Source organism: Crocodylus porosus, unplaced genomic scaffold, assembly GCF_001723895.1.
Source record: "Crocodylus porosus isolate Cpor-Errol unplaced genomic scaffold, CroPor_comp1, whole genome shotgun sequence".
In the NCBI taxonomy this organism is placed as follows: Eukaryota; Metazoa; Chordata; order Crocodylia; family Crocodylidae; genus Crocodylus; species Crocodylus porosus.
Window position 1 is genome coordinate 59,848,160 of NW_017728950.1, and position 24,241 is coordinate 59,872,400.

A 24,241-nucleotide genomic window follows, 5' to 3' on the forward strand; every position below is an offset into this window, starting at 1 on the left:
TGGGCTTGGGAAGGATGTGTGATTGACAGCCATGGGGAGAGCAGTCTTCTCCATGTTTAGATACAAAGCACAAGACAAAGAGCAACAGTTTAAGGTTGGTTTGTTTGTTTGTTTGTTTTAAGGAGCCATTGTCAGAGAATTTTATAACTTGGGATGGGAGAATCCATTTTCATTTTTCCACATCCGTTGATTTTTTTCTACAAGCCTGAGCCAATTTGAATTTTGCTGTAGGTGATCTATATAGGGATCAAATTATTTTGACTAGTAGTGTCTGCTGGGGTTGTGCGTGTGACCTAAACCATCGTACATGCTCATATGAAGTCATAAGGAATGAGGCTATTTCAGCTGTCCTTCAGCCCTGTCATTATCTGTGGCAGAAACATGAATCTTGGTCAAAGTCTGACCAGTTAATACTTAAACATTTTCTACATCTTGTTTTTATTTTTCAGTTGCCCGGAATAAATGATCAAATATTGGGAGCATAGTTCACTGATGAGATCTTCCTTCCCCATCTTCATACAAAAACTCCTTTTTTTTTTTTTCCTTTGTACCACCCTCCCTATACAAAACTTCTTTAATGATTGATTCAGACTATGTGGGCTTTAAGTCTGTCCTTCAAGTGTTGGATTCCTCCCCTTAAAGAACAGATATACATTAGGTATTTTTGTGAGTTTTAGGAAACGTATCTTCCAAGCTGTGTCTTGGCACATTTGTCTTTCTCGATGAGTACCTCTCCACTGTTAGAAAAGAAAACAAAATTTCAGCTCTTGAAACAGTCCATGAAGGCCTCATCCGACCCAAAGAGAACAGGTGTCTGAATTTTAAAGCCTGGCCAGGGGTGAAAAGGGACATCAGTACAGCAAACTGGGCAAGCCTCAACAACACCACCACTCCCCTCATTTTACTGATCCTGGCCAAGAAATAACTTGGCCACACCCTTTCCTCGGGCCAGCAGGCCACTGAGGAGGGAGTTGGGGAGGGGAAGGGCTTGCTCACCTGGCTCTGGCATGAGGAGGGGTGGAGTATGCAGTAGAAGCTGTTCCCTCTCCCTTCACTCAGCTGGCCTGCTGGCTGGGGAGACAACATAGCCAGGTGATAGCCCCAGCTCCTGGCTCGGGTGGGGGGTGTAAAACCCCCACTGCAAGCTTCCCCTCAGCTGGCAGCCAGGGCAGTCATCTGGTCATTGCCTCTCTTTGGTTAGCAGCTGGCTAAGGAGGGACTGGGAGGTGAAATGACCCCCACTGCAGGCTCCCCTCTGTCCCCTCCCCACCCCCCCTGTACTGGGCACAGCCTGGCTGGGGGTCCAGAGCCAGGTGTGGGGGAACCCTTTCTCCCCTCACTCCCTTAGCTGGCCTGCTGGCCCGGGAGGGGGTGTGACCAGGTGATCACTATGGTTCCCTGCTGTAGGAAAGCCTGTAGTGGGGGCTTTACTTTCCTTGCCCAAGCCAGGAACTGGGGAGATCACCCGGTCACACATCAGCAGGCCAGCTGAGGAGGGAGTGGAAGAGGGAAAAGTAGCCTCCACTGAGGGCTTCTACTCCGCCCTACACCCAGCACAGCCTGGCTAGGGATCTGGAGCCAAGAAGGGGGGCATTCCCTCTGGCCCCATGCTGACCTCAGCCAGTCACCAGGGACATGGCTTGGGTGATTGGCCCGGCTCTGGTTCTGAGTGTGGGGAGAGAGAGGAAGAAATGTGCTGTTTGGGGCCCCCCTTTTCCCCTTTACCCTCACACCTGGGAATCCACAGCTAGGGGTCTGGTGCAGGGTGGGGAGGTTCCCTTCACATCCCTCCTCAGTTGGCCTGGACTGAGGAGAGGGCGTGGCTATGGAAATTAGCTCCAGACATGGGGGAGAAAGGGAGAAATGCTCCACTGGGGACTTTCCCCTTCCCTGGCACTAGGGAGACCCTGGCTGGGGGTCTGGTGGGAGGGTCCCCCCCTTCATGCTCCAGTCTCAGCTGGCTAGAGGCTGAAGAGGGAGCATGGCTGGGGGAATCTCCTGTCTCCTGGCTCTCTGCTGTGGCTCTTAGGCTGGGAGGTGTGCTCTAGCAGTCCCCAGTTCCTGATATGGGCTACTGCAGGGGTTTGGCTGCCTTTCAGGTTTAAAAAGCAAATGTCAGTTCACTTTCTAATAGGCTCAATCTAGGCACTCTGGATGCTTGCCACACCCCACCTTCTCCCCACCCCGCTCCAGCCACTCTCCCCCTCCCCCCACTCTGGCCACTTGCCACTCTGCATGGGCTGATATACCCTGGGCCCCGCACACCCCTAGGGATGGCTCTGGTAAACCTTTTTGTTCCTGTGGGTTCTTTGCTCATTTGCTTCTCCCAGCACTGCTCACCTCCCCCACACTTCCTTTCCCACCTTTTACTTTCAGATCACTCACTCTACTTTATATGCTGCTCTATACTTGTCCTTTCACAGCATCTGACAAAGTGAGCTCAAGTTTATGAAAGTTTGTGCTCTTTATATATCATATTTAGTTAGTCTGTAAGGTACTTATTATGTCTCGGCCCCTCCTCACTCTCGGGGCTGGGCCAATGCACCCCCAAACAAAGCTGCGCCCTCTCTGGCGCCAGGAGACCCCACGCTATCGTGGAGCTCCTATGAGGCCTCCTCCAACCCCTTATAGCCTTACCCGGTCCTCTGGTGAAACAGAAAACACAAAACGCAAAGCCCCCAGGCTACAACATAAAAGCTAGACAATTCTGGTCACAATACGAATCTCTCCCTAACCAGAGAGAGGGAGAGAGCGCTTTGACCCCCAGCAGGAACCCAGGGATGTTCCTACCGTCAGAGTTCTCCCCTTTGTTCTGGCTGAGTTCCTCCTCCCTCGGCCGCCAGAGGGGAACTGCCCTCCTGGCCTTCTGCCTGGGCTTAAGAAGGGCTAAGCTCCGCCCCTTCCTGGCTCTACGTTTCCCTGGTTGCTAGGGCAACAAGCACCTGTGCAGTCCTGGTGACTGGCAGCTGCGCTTCCCCCTTCCCGTCACTAGGGGTCTCTCCCGAGCCGTTTCTGCTCTCAGTCGCAGGGCACCTGAGATCTCTGTGACACCCACCTTATTCCATCCTGATGATTCCCAAGGTACTCAGAAATATATCTTAGGACAAGGCTTGGGCGATATTAATTGTGAGTACTAGGACTTATCAGTTGCTACATTTTGGGCTTCTCAGTTCTGGCATTCCACCCAAAGTTTGATGGTTATTCAACTAGTTTTTTTACCCCTTAGTCTCTAGTTTTGTGGAATCTGACTCATTTCCATCAGTTAGAAAACTGTTTCCTGAATGTAGTTATTGATGTCTTTAATGTATCTGCCTTTCAAAGTATTATAATCAAGTTCTATATATCATTTTTCTATAAAGGTAGCATTTTTAGCAGCTATCAGCTTGTATTGAGAGAATTCCCACCTTTGGTATGGTTTAAACAGGGGCTATGGAGTCTTATCCCATTACCTGGATTAGCTATTGTAAACCAGGACAGTCCCTACGGGGAGTGGATCGGGGCAACCACCCTGGGCCTTGCATTTTAGGGGGGCCCTGTGGACAGTGCCGTACAGGCCCTACTGTGGCCACCGCATGCCACTGGCTCTGCACTCTGGATGCTTGCCACACCCCACCTTCTCCCCACCCCGCTCCAGCCACTCTCCCCCTCCCCCCACTCTGGCCACTTGCCACTCTGCATGGGCTGATATACCCTGGGCCCCGCACACCCCTAGGGATGGCTCTGGTAAACCTTTTTGTTCCTGTGGGTTCTTTGCTCATTTGCTTCTCCCAGCACTGCTCACCTCCCCCACACTTCCCTTCCCACCTTTTACTTTCAGATCACTCACTCTACTTTATATGCTGCTCTATACTTGTCCTTTCACAGCATCTGACAAAGTGAACTCAAGTTTATGAAAGTTTGTGCTCTTTATATATCATATTTAGTTAGTCTGTAAGGTACTTATTTACTCTACCTTCTGCCTGACTTTAGACTAACACGGCAAACTGTGTAGGGTTTCCTTACACATTTTCCCGTATGGAAAGAGTTGTGCATACACTGTGCCCAGAATTCTTACTGAAGTGTGTTACAGATTTTCACTTAAATTAGTTTATCTATTTATTCCTCTCCCCCAAATCTTATTCTAGTTCAGACTAATATTAATGTTTGATATCCTAAGAGCAGTATCTTTCTATCTGTATAGAACAAAGCTCTTTAGAAGATCCTTCAGGAACCATAGCTAAAGGTTAGTGAATAACTAATCAAGGGCTATTGGGGTGGGTTTCAAATTAAATTTAGATGTCTCATACTTTGAATAAATTTCCCCTTCTCTCTTTGGTTAAAGCATACTTTACAAGGTCTGTAGGATATCTTAAAGGGCTTCCTGTCTTTGAATCTATAAGAGGACATTGTGTTTAATAGATTTATCTTACACTATTTCATTATGAGGTCTAATACGGTAGATCTGTCTTTGTCTCCTTGACACAACTCTAGGCAATGCCCTGAAGTGGTGTATATATAGAAAAAATGCTCAAAGGAGAAGGAGGTACATTATGGTATGTGGAGTTAATTGATAAGTTTTTGGACACATGCATCCCATGACCTGTCTGTCTTCTCTACTGGTTCAGAATGCAGGTTAGCAACCCAAGAATTTTTTTTTTTACGGGCAGTCTATAAGCTTTTTACTGACAACCAAAGTTTTTTTTTAACTGACACATTTTAATGTCAGTAACAATTTTCTTGAGTTGGCAACCATATATGACTACAGCAGTGGTTCTACACTATGTAGCCTCTACCCCAGGTGTCCTCTATTCACCCCACATGCTGACACCTTGCACTGAGTTGCCCCCTCAAGTCCATTCTTTAGCCTGACTCCCAATCCCTCTGCCCCAACACAGACCCTCAGCTGCCATGTCTTCCCCCCCATGCACAGCCCCACATCTCTGCCCTTGTCCTCCCTGGCCTGAGGCTGCACAGCCCTGCATACCTTTGGGGTGAACACTGAGTAGGCAAGCAGTGGCTATGACACTTAGTAGCAGCACTAGCTAGCATGAGAGAGAAGGAGGTATTGAGGCGCTAGTGTGCCAGAAAGCCCTGACAGACAACTCAAAATAGCATGCCTGCTTTGACATCGGGTGGTGCTGCTCTGTTCTCTCTGTCCATTGATGCTTACATTCCTGTTTTATTCTAGTGGCTATAAGACCATGGATCTTCAAACAAGCACACTGTTTCTGAGGCTTTTTTTATAGACAGCTTTTTTATGGATTTCACAAACAGATTTTTTTAATGTCTTTTTTTATATGGACTGCTCTTAAAATATATGAACAGATGGCAACCCTGTTCAGAATATTACTGGATATCAGTATTAGGAAGGAATTACTATTGAGCCCTTGTCATTTGTATGAGTGTGTGAAGGATTCATGTGCGGCCTCCACAGATTATTGATAGCTGAAGATTTTAGCTTGTACCCATGAGAGCGCATATAGTGCCATCTGTATGGATAAAGGTATCTTGAAGAATGTACAGGTACTTCATGCAGGGTCATTGTAATCCTTTCATTTCATTGTAATCCTATTGTCCCTGTTTTTTGGCATTCTCAGTAAAATGGCTTTGAATGAAAATGAAGAAAGGTTGCAGCTGTTTCATTTTTTTATGTTTTCATGTAAGAGAAAGAAAAACAAAGAGAATCCCTGATCTATGGGTCTCACAATTCTAAGTGATGGTTGAGGGAAAGAGTATAAAGATTGGCAACTCATGCAAATGAAGAAGATGCACTATAGAAATCAAAGCAGGGGTGGGATTTCTCAGAAAAGCTTAAATGTGGACAAGAAACTATAGAGACTTTGCAGATGAATGGATGCAATGCATAGAGTCCTGTTCAGTTGGGAAAGTTATGGGATTAATCCCATTAGTAAAGAAGACTGTAGAGTCTGAAGTGGGTAATGTGTCTATCTGGGAGACCCACATCTTGCAGTTATCAAGACAGGGCATAAGGAGTATATAAGATTTGGCTAATGAAAAAGATTAGTTTTAATGGGTATTGAGAAGTGGCAGAATGTATAAATGACCTTATTGGTGAAAAAGGCATCAAAATGAGAATATAGTGAGTAGGTAGGTGGCAGTCAGGATAGTGTGAATGGGACAGCTGTCTTTCTAGTGGAATTCAGGAGAGAGGTCTATTTAGCAAAATAAAATTATTTATTTATTTATTATAACATGCATGTGATATAACAGGTTTTTTGCTGAATTAAGTTGATACTGATTACTAGATATCATTTTTCCTAGCAAACTCTTTACATCCTCCATTGCTTTAGTATATTCTGCATGCTTAAGTTTTACTTTGTGCGTGTGGCTTACAGCTTGTTCTTATACTATACTAATATATCAAGCATTTCAATATGTATTCTGTGTTTTTAAGGAGAATATTATTTCCCTGAAGAAAGGAAAACTGGTTAAATAAAAAGGTTAATCTGACAATCCTTTCCTTAGAGCTGTGCTTGTGTAGAAGTATCTTTTATATTAAGCAAGCAATAAATCAGTATCACTCATCTTTCCTGATGAAATATATCCTTTCTTTACAAAGAGCTAATATAAATACAGCTCTTATAAAAGTCATCTTCAGTTTTTCAGGGTCAGACAAAACTCACTGCCACAAATGAAAACATAGGATACCATTAGGATAGTAGTGGTAGTAAAGAAAAGTGGTTTCAGGAAGCCCAGCTATTTGCCATTGTCAGGTAGAAGGAAGCCTTCCCAGGGTTTAGTTGCAGAAGAAAGGTCAAAAAATGGGGAAAGGTGCAAAATTAGCATGCTGAAGATTTTGTTTAGTTCTATTTTTTTCCTTCAAATATGCCTATTGTTTACTCGTATCATACCTGTTTTCACCGCAATGTTAAAAACATCAGGAAACAAATGTACAAGGAATTTGCACTACCCCATATAGTATTGGAGAAGTAAAATTAAAATAATTATGTCATCTTTTTAAAGAGGGGTCTCCATCCAAACAGCATTTGAACAAAACATCTTTGTATTAATCTTAGATGATAGTCATACCATGCTAAGAGGATTGTGAAAATGTAACATTGAACCAGAGATGCATCCATAAGTGTGCTAATCAGAATTGGGACCTAATGCAAAACCATGTTTAGCATTTGAAAAACATAATCATGAACTGACATCAGTCATTTATATAAATATGAATATGGGCTAAGAATATTACAGTATGTGCTATTTGTATGCTTTTACCAAAAGCAATCCAGACAGATAAAAGTAGGAAAATGATTTTAATCTCTGGATGTACATAATTTTTCCTTCTCAGCTGTATTAATAGGCGTTATTTATGGTTTTTTAAACTAGGTTTATAAATCTTGCTTTATTTTATCCTGTTACTCCTTGTTTCCTTTTTGTGCTTTTAATACACTCTTAATTCGAAATACAAAGTCGTCTTGTAAAACATTACATTTTTATGGTTCAAGATAAGTTTCTATTTTGATTGAATTTTGTATTCATTTTAGTTTTGTTGACAAACATTAATATTAGCAGACTATAAATTAGACTTCATTTGTTCCTTGAGGAAGCATATTTTGCTCAAGCATGTAATTTGCTTTGGTATACTTTTTTCTATAAATAATAATAAAAATAATCACTAAAACAGCTATATTAAAATGGGAATTTATTCTGCATCTTATTCCATTGGGGCATACAGATTTCTATAACCTCTTCTCTGCCGGTTTCTTCAAGCTGGAAACATCCAAATAAGAGGCACTGAAAGAATCTGCTGTGACCCTTATTGCCTCATTTGTTTCCTGTGCCTGTCAGTTAATTTTCTGTCTTAAAGCAAGGCAGTTCCAAAAAGTCTCCTGTGAGGCAGCCTGCTCCCCAGTACACACACAATAGCAGTTTTAGAGCTTGTACATGATTGGTGTGTCATAAATGTTCCAGTGTAAAAGTGTACTATGTAATTAAGCCTGAATAGCTGGGTTGCTTTCACACGGTCAGGTAGGCAGGGAAATCACTTTGGAATTTAGCGTGCCTCTGACAAACATTCCCCCAGAGACTCCCATTTTTGCTTCTGCTTTAAAAGCTAATGGGCAACACCATTACATTTTTGTTAAATATTTAAATACCAGTTGCAGAGCCAAATAATGTGTAAACTGGAAGAACAGAAAGAAAACGAAAACTAATTCTGGACTGTTGTATTAAAAATGGTGGTAAGATATTTCCCCCAGTCCCTGCCCCTCACAAGCCATAGTCAAGTTCTCCTCAGTTAACTGACTCCTCATAGAGATTTCAGAGATACAGACATACTCCTGCTTTGCATTCTACCTATGCTCCCAAATAGAAGTAAGAACCTACTTCAAGGGCATTGCCACATGTGCAACTTAGCACAGGATAAGAGAGGATGTGGAACTCAAGCATGTCAGTTGCTCCCCTGGAACTGTTTGGATGCCTGCCTTTCCTCCAAAGCAAATGTAAGTTAGCTTGCACCTCAGTAAAACTGGGGTTAGCTTCCTCATTTACCACTGTGTAAAAACACACAAACATGTAAATAGACCAGGGTAGCTGACAGGCTCTAAGGTTAAGTACAAATGGTCAAAAAGCCTGGGGCTGAATCGATTCAATCATTGCAGGTTAGTCTAACCTGATTGAACTCATAAGCAAGTGAATAGACATTCACTTTTGATTCCAGAAATGCAGCCACATGCCTACAGTGGCCCAGGGCAGAAGCTGGGAATGGTGCTAGAACACGCAGACAGTTTAGGCCAAGGCTAGCCCATTCACCCTGTGAGCAGGGTAGAGTGACCAGCTTTTCAAAATGGAAAGGCAGGACACATGTCTACCTCTCTTCCCCTCCCACCCCACCACCCCCCAGTCCCATGGGACACCCCTTCCCACTGTAGGTCAGGGAGGCCTGGGTGAGGGAGATTCCTTGCCCTCCATCAAAGCTGACCTTGTGAAGGAACACCTTGACAAGCTGGATACCTTCAAGTCTGTCGGCCCTGACAGGTTACACCCAATGGTACTCAAGGAGCTAGCAAGCAACTTAGCTTAGCTCCTGGCATGGATCTTTGAGAGCTCTTGTTGCTCTGATGAAGTGCCTGAAGCTTGGAAGAAGGCTAATGTTGTGCCTATTTTCAAGAAAGGGAGGAAAGTAGATCCGGCAAACTACAGGCCCATCAGCCAGATCTCCATCCTGGGGAAGGTTTTGGAAAAGATTATCAAACAGACCATCCTTAACAGACTAGCTGAAGGCAATATCCTGAGGGATACTCAGCATGGGTTTGTTGCGGGTAGGTCTTGCTTGACCAATGTCATTTGCTTTTGACCGGGTAACCTATCACCTGGACAAGGGGGAAGAGATTGACATTGTATATCTTGACTTCGAAAAAGCCTTTGATCTGGTATCCCATGATCACCTCTTGGCCAAACTGGCTAACTGCAGCCTCGACCTCACCACAATCCACTGGCTAGGGAATTGGCTCCATGGTAGGACCCAGACGGTGGTGGTTGATGGAAGCCAATCGTCTTGGTGTGTGGTCACCAGTGGGGTCCCTCAAGGCTCTGTCCTAGGGGCTATACTGTTTAACATCTTCATCAGTGATATGGACATTGGAGTCAGAAATGGACTGGCCAAGTTTGCCGATGACACCGTACTTTGGGGCAAAGCATCCACACCAGAAGACAGGAGAGCAATCCAGGCTGACCTGGACAGGCTCAGCAAATGGGCAGACGAGAACCTGATGATGTTTAACACTGAAAAATGCAAGGTTCTCCACCTTGGGAGGAAAAACCTGCAGCACCCTTATAGGCTTGCCAGTGCTATGCTGGCTAGCACTACAGAAGAAAGAGACTTGGGGGTCATCATTGCCCACAGGACGAACATGAGCCTGCAATGCGATGCTGCGGTTAGTCAAGTGAGCAAAATACTGCCTTGCTTCTCAAGCAAATCCCGGGATGTCATTCTTCCCTTGTACTTGGCCTTGGTGAGGCCGCAGCTGGAGTACTGTGTCCGTTTTTGGGCTCCACAGTTCAAAAAGAATGTGGAGGGGTTTGAGAGAGTCCAGAGAAGAGCCACATGCATGATCAGAGGTCTGGAAAATAGACCTTACGATGACAGGCTGAGAGCCCTGGAGCTCTTTAGCCTGAAAGAGCGCAGGCTCAGGGGTGATCTGATGGCCACCTATAAGTTTATCAGGGGTGACCACCAGTACCTGGGGGAACATTTGTTCACCAGAGCACCCCAAGGGATGACGAGGTCGAACAGTTATAAACTACTGCAAGACTGTTTCAGGCTGGACGTAAGAATTCCTTTCCTGTCCATGCCCCCAAGGTCTGGAACAGCCTACTGTCGGAGGTGGTTCTCAAGCACCTACATTGAACACCTTCAAGAGTATATTGGATGCTTATCTTGCGGAGATTCTATGACCCCAGCTGACTTCCTGCCCTTCGGGCGGGGTGCTGGTCTTGATGATCTTCCAAGGTCCCTTCCAGCCCTAATGTCTATGAAATCTATGAACTAACTTATAATATCTTAGAATGAAGTATTTGTCAAGACCAAATTGTCTTAAAGAGCATCGCAATGCTTTTTTTGTTGTATTATTTCCCATATTTTAAGCACCTGTGATTACAAGAACTTGTAGGTTATCTCTGTATTTCAAACTGTACTATAGTTCCCCGCCCCTCCCCCAGCATCCCAGGATGCTTTGGACCTCCCCCACAAACCCTCTTTCTAGGGGTAGGTGATCACCTATCCCTAATTAGGTACTGGAAGCAGTCTAGCCAAAGAATTACACGTCGACTAATTTACTCTATTTCTGCAGATGTAATCTTTTTTATTTAAAATCATATTCGAATCATCTTTTTAGTCCATTCTCTCTTCATTAAGTGTCATTGTGTTTTATTACAACCTAAAGAGATGCCACTTTGATCTAGAAAAAAGGTTAAGATATTTCAAGTAGTAATAAATAGATGCTGCCTTTAATGATTTTTAAGAATAAAATCATGGAATATATCAACTACAGTATTATGAAATCAGTAGTAGTAGAACTGTATATTGTGATATAAAATAATAATGAGTAAAAAGAAAAACTGAATTTGAAATTAAATTGTGTGTGTATTAGGGAGGCACTGATAAAGATTTTCATGGCCAATGCCAATAGCTTATTATTAACCAACCATATCTGGGCTGATGTTGATCTGATTGATTTACAGGAAACTCTCACTATTCATGAATTTGAATATTTGCGGTGCGCTGTGCCAATGAGCTGGATCGGGGTGAGCACCACTGCAGCTCCTTCTGGTGCTGCACCGAGCTCCTGCTTCTGTGTAAGCAGGCATGCAGCACTGCGTGGGGCAGTGGAGGGCAGAGTCGGGGACAGTGGAACGGAGAGCAGAGCTGAGCAGGCAGAGAGTGAGTGCTGGGGACGGGGTGGGAGGCAGAGGTGGCAGCATCTTCTTCCCCGGAGGCAGCCGTGATTGTTCCACAGGCACTGTGGGGAAGCCCCGCGCTTCCAGCTTCTTGCAGGGGGGCGGGGAGCAGGGGGTGGCTGTGGGGCCTGATGGGGAGCCCTGTCAGTATTGGCAGATTTTGCTGTTCGCAGGGATCTCCAGAGCGGATCCCCTGTGAATGGCGAGGGTGTCCTGTACTTGCAAGGCATTTTTAAGTACTGACATATTTTTTTCAGTGTGTTCCGTGAACTTTAGTTCAAGCACTGCTGCCACCATTTTTAAACATGGTGACATTTTTAAGTGGAGCAGAGCGAGTGGGGTGAGCGTGGATGTGGGCTGCCTGCTGTGAGCTCAGGGTCTCTGCTCTGCTGCCTTTGCCCCAGAAGCCCTGCGTCAGCTGCACATCCCGTTTGTCTGGCAGTGGGGGCTGCAACTTGCCATCCCCATTGTTGTCAGGTAGGCAGGGAGTGCACAGCTGGCTAAGGGCTCCTTGGGCAAAGGCAGCAAAGAAGATAGCCCTGAGCCCATAGCGAGCAGCTTGCATCTGCCCCTCGCACAAATCTGTAAGGGCACATGCCCCCCCATGCCTCCCCTGGGTGGGGAGGTGTGTGCAGTGGCAGGGAGCCACCCTCCTCCCCACAGCCCATGCGTGAGTCACCCATGGCTCTGTCCCACCCCCTGCCCAAGGTACATAGACTGCCCTGGCTGGGCAACACTCCCAGCCCTACTTCCTCCTTCACTGTGGGGGCCTCAGTATGCCTCCCCATGCCCCTTCCTCTTCATAGACTTACCTGTAGGGAACTGCTCTTGACACTACTTGGCTGTACTCCTTGCCACATGCTCATGTGCAGCCATGCACATGGCATCCCCCCTTAAAGGGTACAAGGGGAAAACTGCCATTTCCCGAGGGAACCTCAGCATCCAAGAGGCCTAGCCCCATGGAGGAGAGGGAACCCAGGTGTCTAGGGCCTTGGCACAATTATTGGTAATATTGGCTATAATAGCCTAAAAAAGCCAACAGTTGATAATGTCACTTCCCTTTTATCGGTGCTGGTCCGATAGACGACCAATATAGTGGTGCATCTGTGATATATAAAGTATCATTTTCAAACCTAAAATATTTTTGGAGATTCTGTTTTACATGAAACATACCTTTGGACTCAACTGGAACAGAAAACTAATTTCAAAATACCAAAATTTCTCATGAAATGGACATTATGAATTTTAACCATATTTACTTTTCTCCTTCCCCCTGAGGCTTCTCAAAGCTCTGGAGAGTTGTGGGAAAAAAGGGAAGAATAAGTGACTCGCACTGCAGCAACACTCAAAGGCTCCTGAAACAGCAGTGCAGGAAAATTAAGAGAACACGTTAACTATTTTTGACAGGAGAGAGGTGTGACAATTCAGCCAACTTCCACAGAAGGGGTTTTAGTTAATTTTATGTATGTACATGGTCTGTAGTGTTTCGGCACTGATAGTGGACATGAGGGAGAAATGGAAGGTGAAATATCTTATATTACTGGCATGTGAGCCATGGCTTTGACAGGGGTAGAGATAAGAAGTATGAAATTTCTGAAATGAGCTAATTAATTGATGTGTGAGAGAGCCTAGGAAGGGTATCTCTTTTGTCTTCACCTCATGAAGCCCCTTGTCAAAGCCAGGAAATTATTTCTACCTCAAATTACCAACAATAGAACTTGGGATGAAAAGTGAAACATATGTAATAATACACAATTTGTGATTAACTTTAATGGCTTTTATCTGTTTGAATTAAATAGACCTGTTTTGCAGTCAGTAATAAACAAGTTCCTCACACTCCACTAACTGACTGTAGAACTTACAAGGAGAAAAATTATTCCTTCACAATTCCTTCTGATATTTTCTTAACTACAGCATGCACTTTTTCTCCAAAAACCAACTGCTGGAAATGGAGTGCACATTAGATTTGAGAAATATGGTAACAGCAGTTTCTGCCAGGTTACCAGGCAAAAGTGAAAGTAAAATGTGCACATGACTCCACGGTGCAAAACACTGATTGCTGCTATTCCAGGGGTGGGCAAAATGCGGTCTGCGGATCAGCTGCGGCCCACAAGGCCATTCTATCTGGCCCGCAGGGCCCCTACAAAATTTAGAAAATTAATATTTATCTACCCCTGGCTGCCTGTCATGTGACCCTTGATGGCTTGCCAAAACTCAATAGGCGGTCCTCCACCTGAAATAATTGCCTGCCCCTGTGCTGTTCAGTTACTATAAGAAAAGGGTTTTTTGTTCATTCTGCTTTTCAAAAACAAGGACACACATTTTATTCTGGGGTGTGTTGCATGCAAGAAAATACAGTAAACTTAATTGTGGCTTGATATAATGGACAATACATGTTGTAAATGTGAGCTATTTGTTGCATGGTTTAGTGGGGTTTGCTAGACATCGGCAGGTGTGAAGGTTGTAAAGCTGTGCATTTGAGGCCTTATGTGAAGAACATTCTCATTAACTTCAATAGGCTTTTCCCACTTCTCAGTTTATGTACCAGTTACCATTTGGGTCTCAACCTGTTCTGAGTTTGGATTAGTGATTGTAGGTTAAAGACCCAAGAGTGCCAAATGAGAAGGTATCAGTTGGGTAAGATTCTAGCTCTAAATCGGTAGCTACAATGATAAATTATTTGATAAGCTTCAGATGCACAAGGCAGACAATACGCATTTATTACCATGTTTACTGGCACACCACATGAACCATTCCCCAAAAATCAACAGTCCAAAATTTAAGGTTCATAAGTGGAGAAGCTGATTTTTCTTTGCTGAAATAGAAGCAGAGGGGCATTGAAGTATGCAGATGCTGTGACTCATAGCTGCCAAAATAACTGCCACTTCCTTGTGGTCCTGAGAGCAGAAGGGGTAGAATCCAGTGTTAATCCCTCTCACAGCCTGAGTACTTTTGGTTGGTTCAAAGCAAGTGAGGTGCTATATACAGTCTTTGGTATCTTGATGAGGCTTGTGGTATAGGAGGAATACTTTCTTATTTACAGGGAAATATATTGTCACTATGCCAGGCGACTTGGCTCCTGGAAGTCTGGGAAGCGAGGGGTTCCCCACCTTGACAAGCCCCGAGCAGAGGGGGATCTCGGCCCAGTCCGGGCTGAGAAAGCACTTGCCTCCCTTCCAGCAGCCCGGGCCAGGAATGCCAAGATGCGCGTGGCATCTCCTCCCCATTTTAAAAGTACGCTTTCCCTGCGTGTGGGAGGGCATGCTTCTGCTGACATCATAAAAAGGTGTCTGGGGCATTGGCAAGCCCTGGACGCTGGCTCGACTGGAGGAGCAACCCCAGCTGTGGGGAGCATTCTTGCCATGCCAGAGTCATGGACAGGCATGCACGGAAAGAATCCTGCACTGGGAGCACAGGATCCAGGCAGCCTGCGTGAGCCGGCACAACAATGGAGAGGCTGGCACAGCCAGCAACAGGGGAGAGCAAGGAACATCTCCCCGTCGGAGGACTGACAGCCCAGCCCCTGGGAGTGATTGGTGGGATCTGCTGCCTGAGAGGACCCGCCGCTGGATGTTGGACATGTGAGTCCTCGACCCTGGGTGTTGCTGTGTGGGACGCTGGGGAGTTTTAAGTTTCAGTTTCTTTTACATTTGGGAGTTATGAGCAAAGCCAGGGTCATTATGGGGGAGTTCGACCTGACACGACCTGAGGAAAATGCAGTGAGGAAGGTCTTAAGCCCTGATTTATTTTTTCTGTTGAACAGATCACCAGTGGATCAGCGCTTGTTGGTCATTCCAGCTGTTGACCTAAGGAAGGGGGAGAGTTGCCCTAAGCCTGGAAGGGGTATTGCATTCCTGGCTGAACTCAACACAGGCCTAAACCCACGATGGCATTTTGGTTGTTGAGTAGATGGGGTGTAGGAGAGGTGGATCCCTATACCACTCGCTCTCAGACTTAGCCAGCCAGAGGGACATGTCTCCTCCTGAGGAACCTCCCAATCCATTCTTAAATCCACCAAGTCATGGCAGGAAAGTTGGGGGGGTTCACCTCAGTCATTGAAGCCTTGAGTGTCCACATGACCCTCCATGGACACGTATATAAAGAATTATTTACAGTACGAACTGCCCTTGCAAGGGTCCGGGACCTGACCTTGTTGCTGACCTGCCACACCAACAGGTTCTTTGTCCCCTCACCAAGACTGTTTCCTGGGATGCCATACTTCCTGGGTACTTCAGTTCCAGGAGGATTTACTGCATTTCAAGCAGGTAGCCATGACTCTGGAAAAATCTTTTTTTTTCTAAATTCTGCCTTCCAAAATCAAGGTGTACACTTTAAATGGGGGTGTGCGGTATGCAAGAAAATATGGTATGTATCCCAAGAAGACAACAAAATGATTAAACACAGGGGTGAGAAGCAAAACATGTCAACTTGCAGATCTGAATGCAAACAGTCAAAACTACTATATTTACACAAGTCCAAGATGGCCCTGAATTTAAGGTGACCCCCCCACCAATAACTAGATTCTGTACATGGAAAACTTACACATTTGTTATAATTTTCCATGTAGAAAATCTGATTATTGGAGGGTGGTCTTAAATTCATCCCCCACCATTGGTGTGGTGGGAAAAGCCGGGGAGGAGGACAGTACACAGGCAGGTGAGCAGTACACGGGCAGGTGATGTGGGAGACTTGGGAGGAGAAAGTTGATAAAGCATTATTGTAGCTAACTCCAATTATAATTAGATACTTACTTCCCTAAAGTATCCTAAAATATGCATACTTTTCCTTGGATGTTTCTTGCTTTTCTTTAATTACCAAAAATCATTAGTTTGTTTATTCCTTACTCATTAACATTGCAACCTACGATTACTTGCCTTTTGTCATTCATATCAAGATATGTGCCCATATTATACTAAAACTATTCTGTTGTAGCCCTTGAGTCTACTGTTCCACCACTTCTGTTAAAAACAATACTTTACTTCTAAATACTGTCCCGCTTACTTGAAAGGTAATAGGCGATAGGTTAATGGTTTATGGTAAGATATTCAAAAAGTATGAAATTAGTTTGATTTTTCTTGAAAGTAGTATTTTGTGTGATACAGTCATTTCTGTTAGCTATTTCAGTCACAAAACTTCCTTTAAGCTAGTAATGAAATATGTTGTTTAGATTAAATGATGACTTTTATGATTTCACTCCAGATTTCTCTTACTTTAAAAGTCAAAGTTGATTTGTAGGGAATATATACAATTTATCTCTTGTCTTTTGAGGAACCATCTTTGCGTATTGATTTTTTTTTTAAATGGAAAATCTCTAGTTTGAATATAATTTCCAAATGTATAGGATGTGCCACAGCAGTATTATCTTTGTACAAATTGTTCATGATGGAAATCTTTCAAAAAACTGTTGATGATATGCACTAATTAACCTAAACATCTAAAAAGGGCATACCTTTGGTGACTGGCTTGACAAAGCATCCTTTTTCTATCAAATTTTTCTATCAAATGGATACTTAAAGTTTTTGTTATTTTCAGAATCTTGGCTTTTTAATCAGCCTAATTGTTCTAACACGATTCAATGCCAGAAAGAAGGAGTAGAAAAATGTACTGTAGACTGTTTTACAGAATGTAGTCAAAATGACAGAAATGTTTTAATTGGAAAGTTTTTAAACAGGCTTTTTTTTTTTTTGATGATACCCCGGGGAGAATGGCGACCAGCCTGCTGGCAAATTGGAGTACTGGGCAATAGTATGGCAGTGGTTGGTAAAGAAAATATGGCCAATAACAGGTGAACTGATTTTATCCCATGTGGAGCATGTCTACTTTGTGTTCAAGTCTGAACACAGATTTGGGATTCTGTTAATTCAGTGACCATTCTGCTGAACGACAATTGCACCATAATTTCCTGAGTGAGCTAGCTGATCTTGTTTCGGAAGTAATGTGGAGGACACCCAGACTTATTGCTTTGAGTAACTTCAGCATTCACCCCAATACTAGCTCTTTATGGCTTGAGTGGCACTTCATGGCCTCCATGACAACAATGGGGTTATCCCAGATAATAACTGGGCCGATACATGTTGATACATATGATGCATATTGAACCTAATGATTTGCATCTTCTTGGGAACGGAGAATTCCAGTCACTGGGAATATTGTTAAGGAGCCTGTATCGTATTTAGACTGTTAGCTTTTAGTGGCAGATCCTTGTCCCTTAATATCTACATTGTGTTGGTGGACCAGATAGATTGGTCTGCTCTTTTAGACTCATTGAACTAGTGGGATTCTGGAACTCTCTAGGAGATATTTGTACTGATCTCAGTGGCTACTCTGCTGAGGGCCTGATCAAGTTGTGGAATAGTACATTGGCTGTCAGCATAGGTATAATAGCCCAGGTGTCGTCTTATTGTGCTGTGGTGGCAGAAATCTTCCTTGGGGTGCAGGGGAATCTGAGGCATCTGAAGTAGACAGTCCAAGCGAAAGTGGCTCTTCACCTGTGCTGAAGCTGGCTGAATCAAGCATTCATCCTCTATACATGACTATGCTATGGCAGTGGCCACCTAAACAACAATGATGTTTTTCTTCTCCCCTGCCCTTGCAGTTTGCCAAGTGTTGTCTGGCAGAACTGTTTGGGTGGGTGAATAGATTGGTAAATCCAGGTTGTCTTTGCCTGGAAATTGAGTTAGCTATAGTCTCCTGTGACAAAGTTACTTTGCACTGCATCTGGCACAGCTTAGGGCTGACCCATGTAGCTGTGAAGTCTGAATTTGTGGTTGAGAAAGCATGGTTTTGTGTGGCCTGTATGCATCAGTTGTTTCCCATACATATAGAAAATGTGTCTGGGGGGCATGCAGGTGACTGTGAACTGGATGTAACCATCTGGCTACTTGTGTCAAAGGGAAGAGTTAATTCTAAATATAACTTTGAAAATAATATTACTGCAGACAGTTGGGTAGAATATTTTTCTGATCAGTTTACTTCTTCTGTGAAACAAATAAATAGTAATCTAGGGAGTAATAAACCCCCTGCTGATACAATTAAGTGTCGGGTAACAAAGGATCAAATAGCAAATCTCTTTAAAGCACAATGAAAGAATAACGCCCCAGGCACAGAGAGATTACCGGTGGAAGTTTACATTGGTAACATCAAATGGTGGCCCCTTTGTTATTTAATCTTTACATGAATAACATTATTGGAAATATGCAGGATGAGCATTTTCATCCCCCCAAATTATTAGCAACCTCGATTCCTATTTTAATGTGCATAGATTACACCATTATAGTCAAGAACTCCTATTGGATTACAGAGAGCAATTTCAACTTTTGAGCATCTTTGTGGACAAAATAACTTGGAGCTAAATTATGATAAATCCAAAATAATATATTGGGGAAGTCATCTGATGAAATATCCATGAAATATGAGGGGAACCAAACTTGAAGTTGTCAAACCTATAGATATTTGGGTGTCTTATTCACAGCTTCTGCATCACAGAAACATCATATTCAGTCAGTTAAAACTAAGGCAGCCCATTTGGCTGTGGCTATAAAGAAATTTTATGAAACCACAGCAGAACGATCAGTCCAAGCTCCGAGATCAGTATACAAAGCCAAAGTTGTCTCTCAGATCTTATATGGAGCTGAAGTATGGAGCTATGCTGCTAGTAATGATGTAGACATACCTCAGAACAAATTTCTTAGGGCTCTTCTTGCCTCAACTCCTGCATCTTTTCTGAGATTAGAGATGGGAATAGGTTCTATTTTAACTAATATTATTAGAATGACGGGATTTTGGTTTAAAATTCTGCCCTTTTTACCATCTCGTCTGCTTAAGTTATGCTACATAGAAGATATTAATTATTCTCCTCCTTTCCAGTCACCCTGGTTAGCTTTTCTTTCCCACACTTCTGCGCTTTTTGGGACAGGATACTGTCTCGAAGGTAACGAAAGATCTTTCTCCCCCATAGAAAAGGTTTGGGTTTTCCAGAGGATGCAAGATATTGCCAAGCAGAATGATTTTGCAGTGGCTAGAGCTGCTCACATTGCCTCTTTATATACTCTTTTTGGAAATTAGATTGGGGGAAAGAAAGCATGGGTGACTCATGCTGCTTTAGTCAGGGGCAGGCACATGCCACCCCTGCAACCAGTCCCGCTGACCATGGGTGGGGGGGTCCCCCCGCAGCCAGTCTCACTGCCCTGACCCCCACAGCCAATTCCATGATGGCTGGTAACTGCAGCTACTTCCAGGAGTGGCTGCTTGCAGGGGCGGCACTGGCTCTCCCCCCGCCCGTCATCTAAGTTCTTCATATAATGACATAAGGAGAACCTATTTATTACCGTACTTGCAGAAATTGATACATTTAACAAACAGAGAGAAATTAATTTGGGTTCTACAGCAAACATATCCAAATGTAGTAAACAGTGTCGCAATTTTTGCTTGCAAGGCTGAGACGATTAGAGTGCTTTATTACCGATATGAGCAATATATTTTAACATTAGATTTGATTTTATTGTCTCAATTGTGGATCTGTGTATAACAGTATTATAGAATTATGTCTTGATTTACTACTATATTTATATTAATAATGTTTTTATGTTGGTGGGCTCTATTTTTAGTATATTTGTAGTTTGAGTTACTTTTTCAAACTTATTTATATTATGGTTGTATGTGTATTATGTCGTCTTTGGGAGCATGGGATTTAGCCAGAATCCTTTATAATAAATAAATTGAAATTGAATTGAATTGGATGTATAGGTGTCCTGGCTTTTAATCATATGCACTTGCTCTGGGTACACCGGAGCTCAAGTATGCACTGAAAAACATTAGCAGGTACTCAGCACCCACAAGCCACAACCATTTTAGTTTTACGTGTTAGAGTTCTGTGGCTGCTTGCAGATGTTAAAAACAAATGAACAAAAAAACCCCCAATGATATGCTTTACTGGAAGAAACAGCATGCTATTTCAACCCAGCTCTGCAGCATCTGTAAAGATCAGGCACTGTGGTGGGTCTTTTTGCCACTTTTAGCCATGAGTGACTGGTGCCTCCTAAAGTTGGGTGGGGGAGCACCTGCAGAAGCTGCCGACCACAGCGGCCCTGTTGGGGGGACACCAGCTCTATTAACAGCATCATTGTTGGCCGTTAGGGGGGGCATTAGCTCCATTGGGGGGGGTACGTGCACCCCTGTGCACTTCCTGCCAGTTGCCTATACTTTTAACTAAAGTTAATTCAATCACTTATTAGATAAAAGCACAAAAAAAGCCCCACTAAAGCGTCTGATCTTTACAGATACTGCAGATCCAAGTTAAAGTAACCCACTGACTTTTATGGGCATGGATGGGAATGCACCAAGTTTAAAGTAAAGAGCCATATTTTTTTGGTTTCTGTTTATATCTGCCACTGCTGGTGAGAGTTGTCAGTCAGTGCCTCCCTTCACAAATGTAGGATGCTGCACATTCTTAAGTCTTACTCTGGATGCTGACTTGTCCTCCAGCTATCAATCTATTTCCAACATTCTCTTTTTTGGGAAGCTTCATTGATAAATGTTTTGAATACAATTCATTCTTCTTCAGAATGAAGAATGACTTGCATTCAAAAACTTACCTAAATCTATCCCAGCCATGCAGTTAGTTAAATAAAATATATCACCCACAGAAATCCTTGCCTGTTGAACAGGTGGTTGCCTTACAACTCTGAGCTTATCTGGATGCTGTTGGATTCCTTGGCCCCTGTCAGTCTGGTATTTGTCCTGGGTACAGCACAGAAACTGTGTTTGTGGCTTTGGTCTATGATCTCTACCTGGAAATTAACATGGGAAAATGTACCCTGTTGATCCTATTAGATGTTTCAGTGGCCTTTGGTACAGTTAACCATGCATGAGGTGTTGATACATGACCTGATGGGCCACATGTGTATGACCTAGTGGGTATTCATGGGACCACTTTTAATTAGTTCTGTTTTTTCCTAGCAGTTTATCATCCCTTCATGCCATCTTGTTGCATCTTCTGTTCTGTGTACCTGAGGCTACTGAATGAGATCATGTAGAGATTTTCTATCAATATGCTGATAACATCCAACTCTGTCTCTCTTTCGTCTAAATCAGTGGTGCTCAAGGTTTTGGCCTAATGACCCAAATCAATGGTACAGGACCTGCGCATGGGCCAAATAGAACCATGTACCACCCCTGCCTGGCCCTGGGCCCTGTGGCAGCCTCACATGCTGGGATCAGGCTTTGGGGCCCCACAGTGCCTTCTCCTGACCCCGTGCCATGGGATCAGGCACCCCGTCACCCTGTGTGCCCAGTCTACCATGCAGGGCCACAGAGTATGGGGCAGGCTGGATGACAGAGTACCAAGGACTGGAGCTTGCCCATGGGCCAGGGGTTGAGCACCCCGATCTAAACCGAACCTGCTACAGTTGGGGATTGGACACGGGTGAACCAATTGAAACCGTATCCTGATGAGACAGAGAAGATGTTAGTTAGCAGACCTTAAGAACTGGAAGAGCCGGTTGGTCTTCATAACATGGGGGGGTCACTAGGAGCACATACTTAGAGTCTGCATTGACTTCCTATAGCTTACCAGGCACAATTCAGGGTTCTGGTTTTCAGTTATAAAGTCCTAAGTGGCTTGGGCTCTGCATACCGAAGGAACCCACCTTCTCCTTTGTATTTCACAATCCCTAAAGTCAACTGAAAGCAGCCTTCTGTACATTCCATCTTTGTGCAAGTTTTTTTGGCAAAAATACATGAGAGGTTGTCCTCAGTAGTCACTTCTCAGCTTGGAACTTCTCTCTCTCATGAGGCTTATCAGAGGCTGAACCTGGACATATTCCAGAATTATTGTTAGATTTTTTTATTTGGGCAGGCTTTTAGCAATCAGGATTAAGTTCTGGGGCATTGTTTGAGGAATTTTTTCTGTTACTTGCTATTTTATTTTAATATTTTATCTGTCTTTATAATTTATCCTGAGTTTATTGTAAGCTGTCCTGAGCCTTTTTGGAGAGGGCAGCATATAAATCAAATAATAACAATATTCTCCCAGCTCCAAGACTGACTGACAACATCATATCTAAGAAAAATATCTCTCACTGAGATATGTAAGGCTGTTTCCTAAAAATCAGTTCTCAAATGTATGTAACATTACTTTTCTCATTAAATTCCCAAACTAAAATTGTGTTCTAAGCCTCTATGTGATCTTGGGGTTCTGAACTGGTCAAAGACCAAAAGAAAATTGCTTTAAGTTATGGCAAGTCTGATGTATGAAGTTGATCAGATTTCCTCAGCATATTGTGTTATAGAGCTTTCCTTTCCTGGCTTGACGCTCCCTACCTCAGTGTGGGGGCTTACAAGGGAATCTGCAGAGAGCAGTCTTACAACTATCCTATGCAATGCTTGGGTCAAAGCAGTTCTTTGTAGGCTGACTAATGAGATCTGTATACCATCACAAGAGAACTGCATTGTAGTTAAGGTAGAGCATCCCTCCCTTTATGCTGTCTTTGGGAAAACATTTCTCTAATTATTATTTAACCTGCATTTGTGAGAACCACTTCATTTAGGATTGTTGCTACTGGTTAACCTTCCAGAAGTGGGGACTTGACTCTTTTTGCTTACATTGAGGTTTTACACTGATGTCGCTGGCATAAGTGATTTCTAGAAATATAGCCTGCTCTAGGTTGGAACCAGATGTAAACCACACTAATGCGGCAACATAACAATGTATTTACACTATAAGTTTGTTCCAGTCTAGCTATGCCAATTGAACTAGAATGTAGAGAAGGCCGAAGAAGCTTGATTACTAAATAAATGTAATGCTTAGAATAGATGTACAACCCATCTATCTACCTTCCCTTATATAAAACATTATGATTAGGTAGGAAGTAACCAAAGTCAGCTGTCACTGCAGAGGAGTACATATGGATGGCTTTAGTAGCCACTGCTTTCCAGATGGTCTGACTTTTGACACTGAGAGTACATGCTGTCCCAAGAGTATTGATCTCTCATATCAGTACTTCTGTTACCATATTATTAACCATATTATAGATCTGTACCTCAACTACTGAATTCTTTATTTAGTTATTTTGAGAATAGACATGCCCTACAATTATTCATATAGCTTAGTAAGCCTTAAAACCACTGGACATTCTTTTAATATATAATATCCCATATCCCTGGTGTTTTTATTTACAGGTACAACAGGTGCAGACTGTGCAGCAGGTACAGCATGTCTACCCAGCACAGGTGCAGTATGTGGAGGGAAGTGACACAGTCTACACAAATGGAGCTATGTAAGTTGGTATTAATGAGAATTTCCATACCTGACAGGATGTGTGGTTAAGTACACATCCTCAGATTGCATCTATGCATCGTGAGGCTTCACTATTTTTAAGTGGATAAGGGAAAGTGTTTAAAACTTAGTTCCTAGTATCATTTGAAATAATTATTGGGAAAAAAAACAGGAGCTGAATTTAGATCATTTAAGTGTATTTGGAGAGAGAACATTTTCCTTAAAATTAATGCAGGTACATTTTAGTAATTGTTATTATAGAAGATGTTTAACAATGACATCTACAGTATTCTATAACTTTTAAAAATAGTTCTGTGGTTATATAGAAAGGTTAAGTTATATAGAAAGGTTATCTAGTTTTGACATAATGCGACTGTGTGGTTAATAGAGGATTTTGCGCATGCCTTCTCTTCCAATTATAACCTTACTTGCATTTGCACAATACAATACAACTACTGCCGCAATTACTTATTGAAAGATAGTGTGATGTCATGAAACACAATTAAAAATACAAGTGTTTTCTCTGTACCAAGGGGAGGAGTTAAGAGTAATGCTGTCTTTTGT

The 24,241-nt window shown here is 43.3% G+C and overlaps 1 protein-coding gene across 2 annotated transcripts in view; it reads left to right on the top strand.

Annotated features, from left to right (window-relative positions):
• Positions 1 to 24,241, top strand: part of RFX3 (regulatory factor X3) — a 146,958-nt gene that overhangs the window by 4,547 nt on the left and 118,170 nt on the right. For both annotated transcript variants that reach the window (XM_019555123.1, XM_019555124.1), the window contains exon 2: positions 23,581 to 23,678. In XM_019555123.1, coding sequence (XP_019410668.1) covers positions 23,581 to 23,678 — 98 coding nt within the window. The remainder of the gene's footprint in view (positions 1 to 23,580; positions 23,679 to 24,241) is intronic.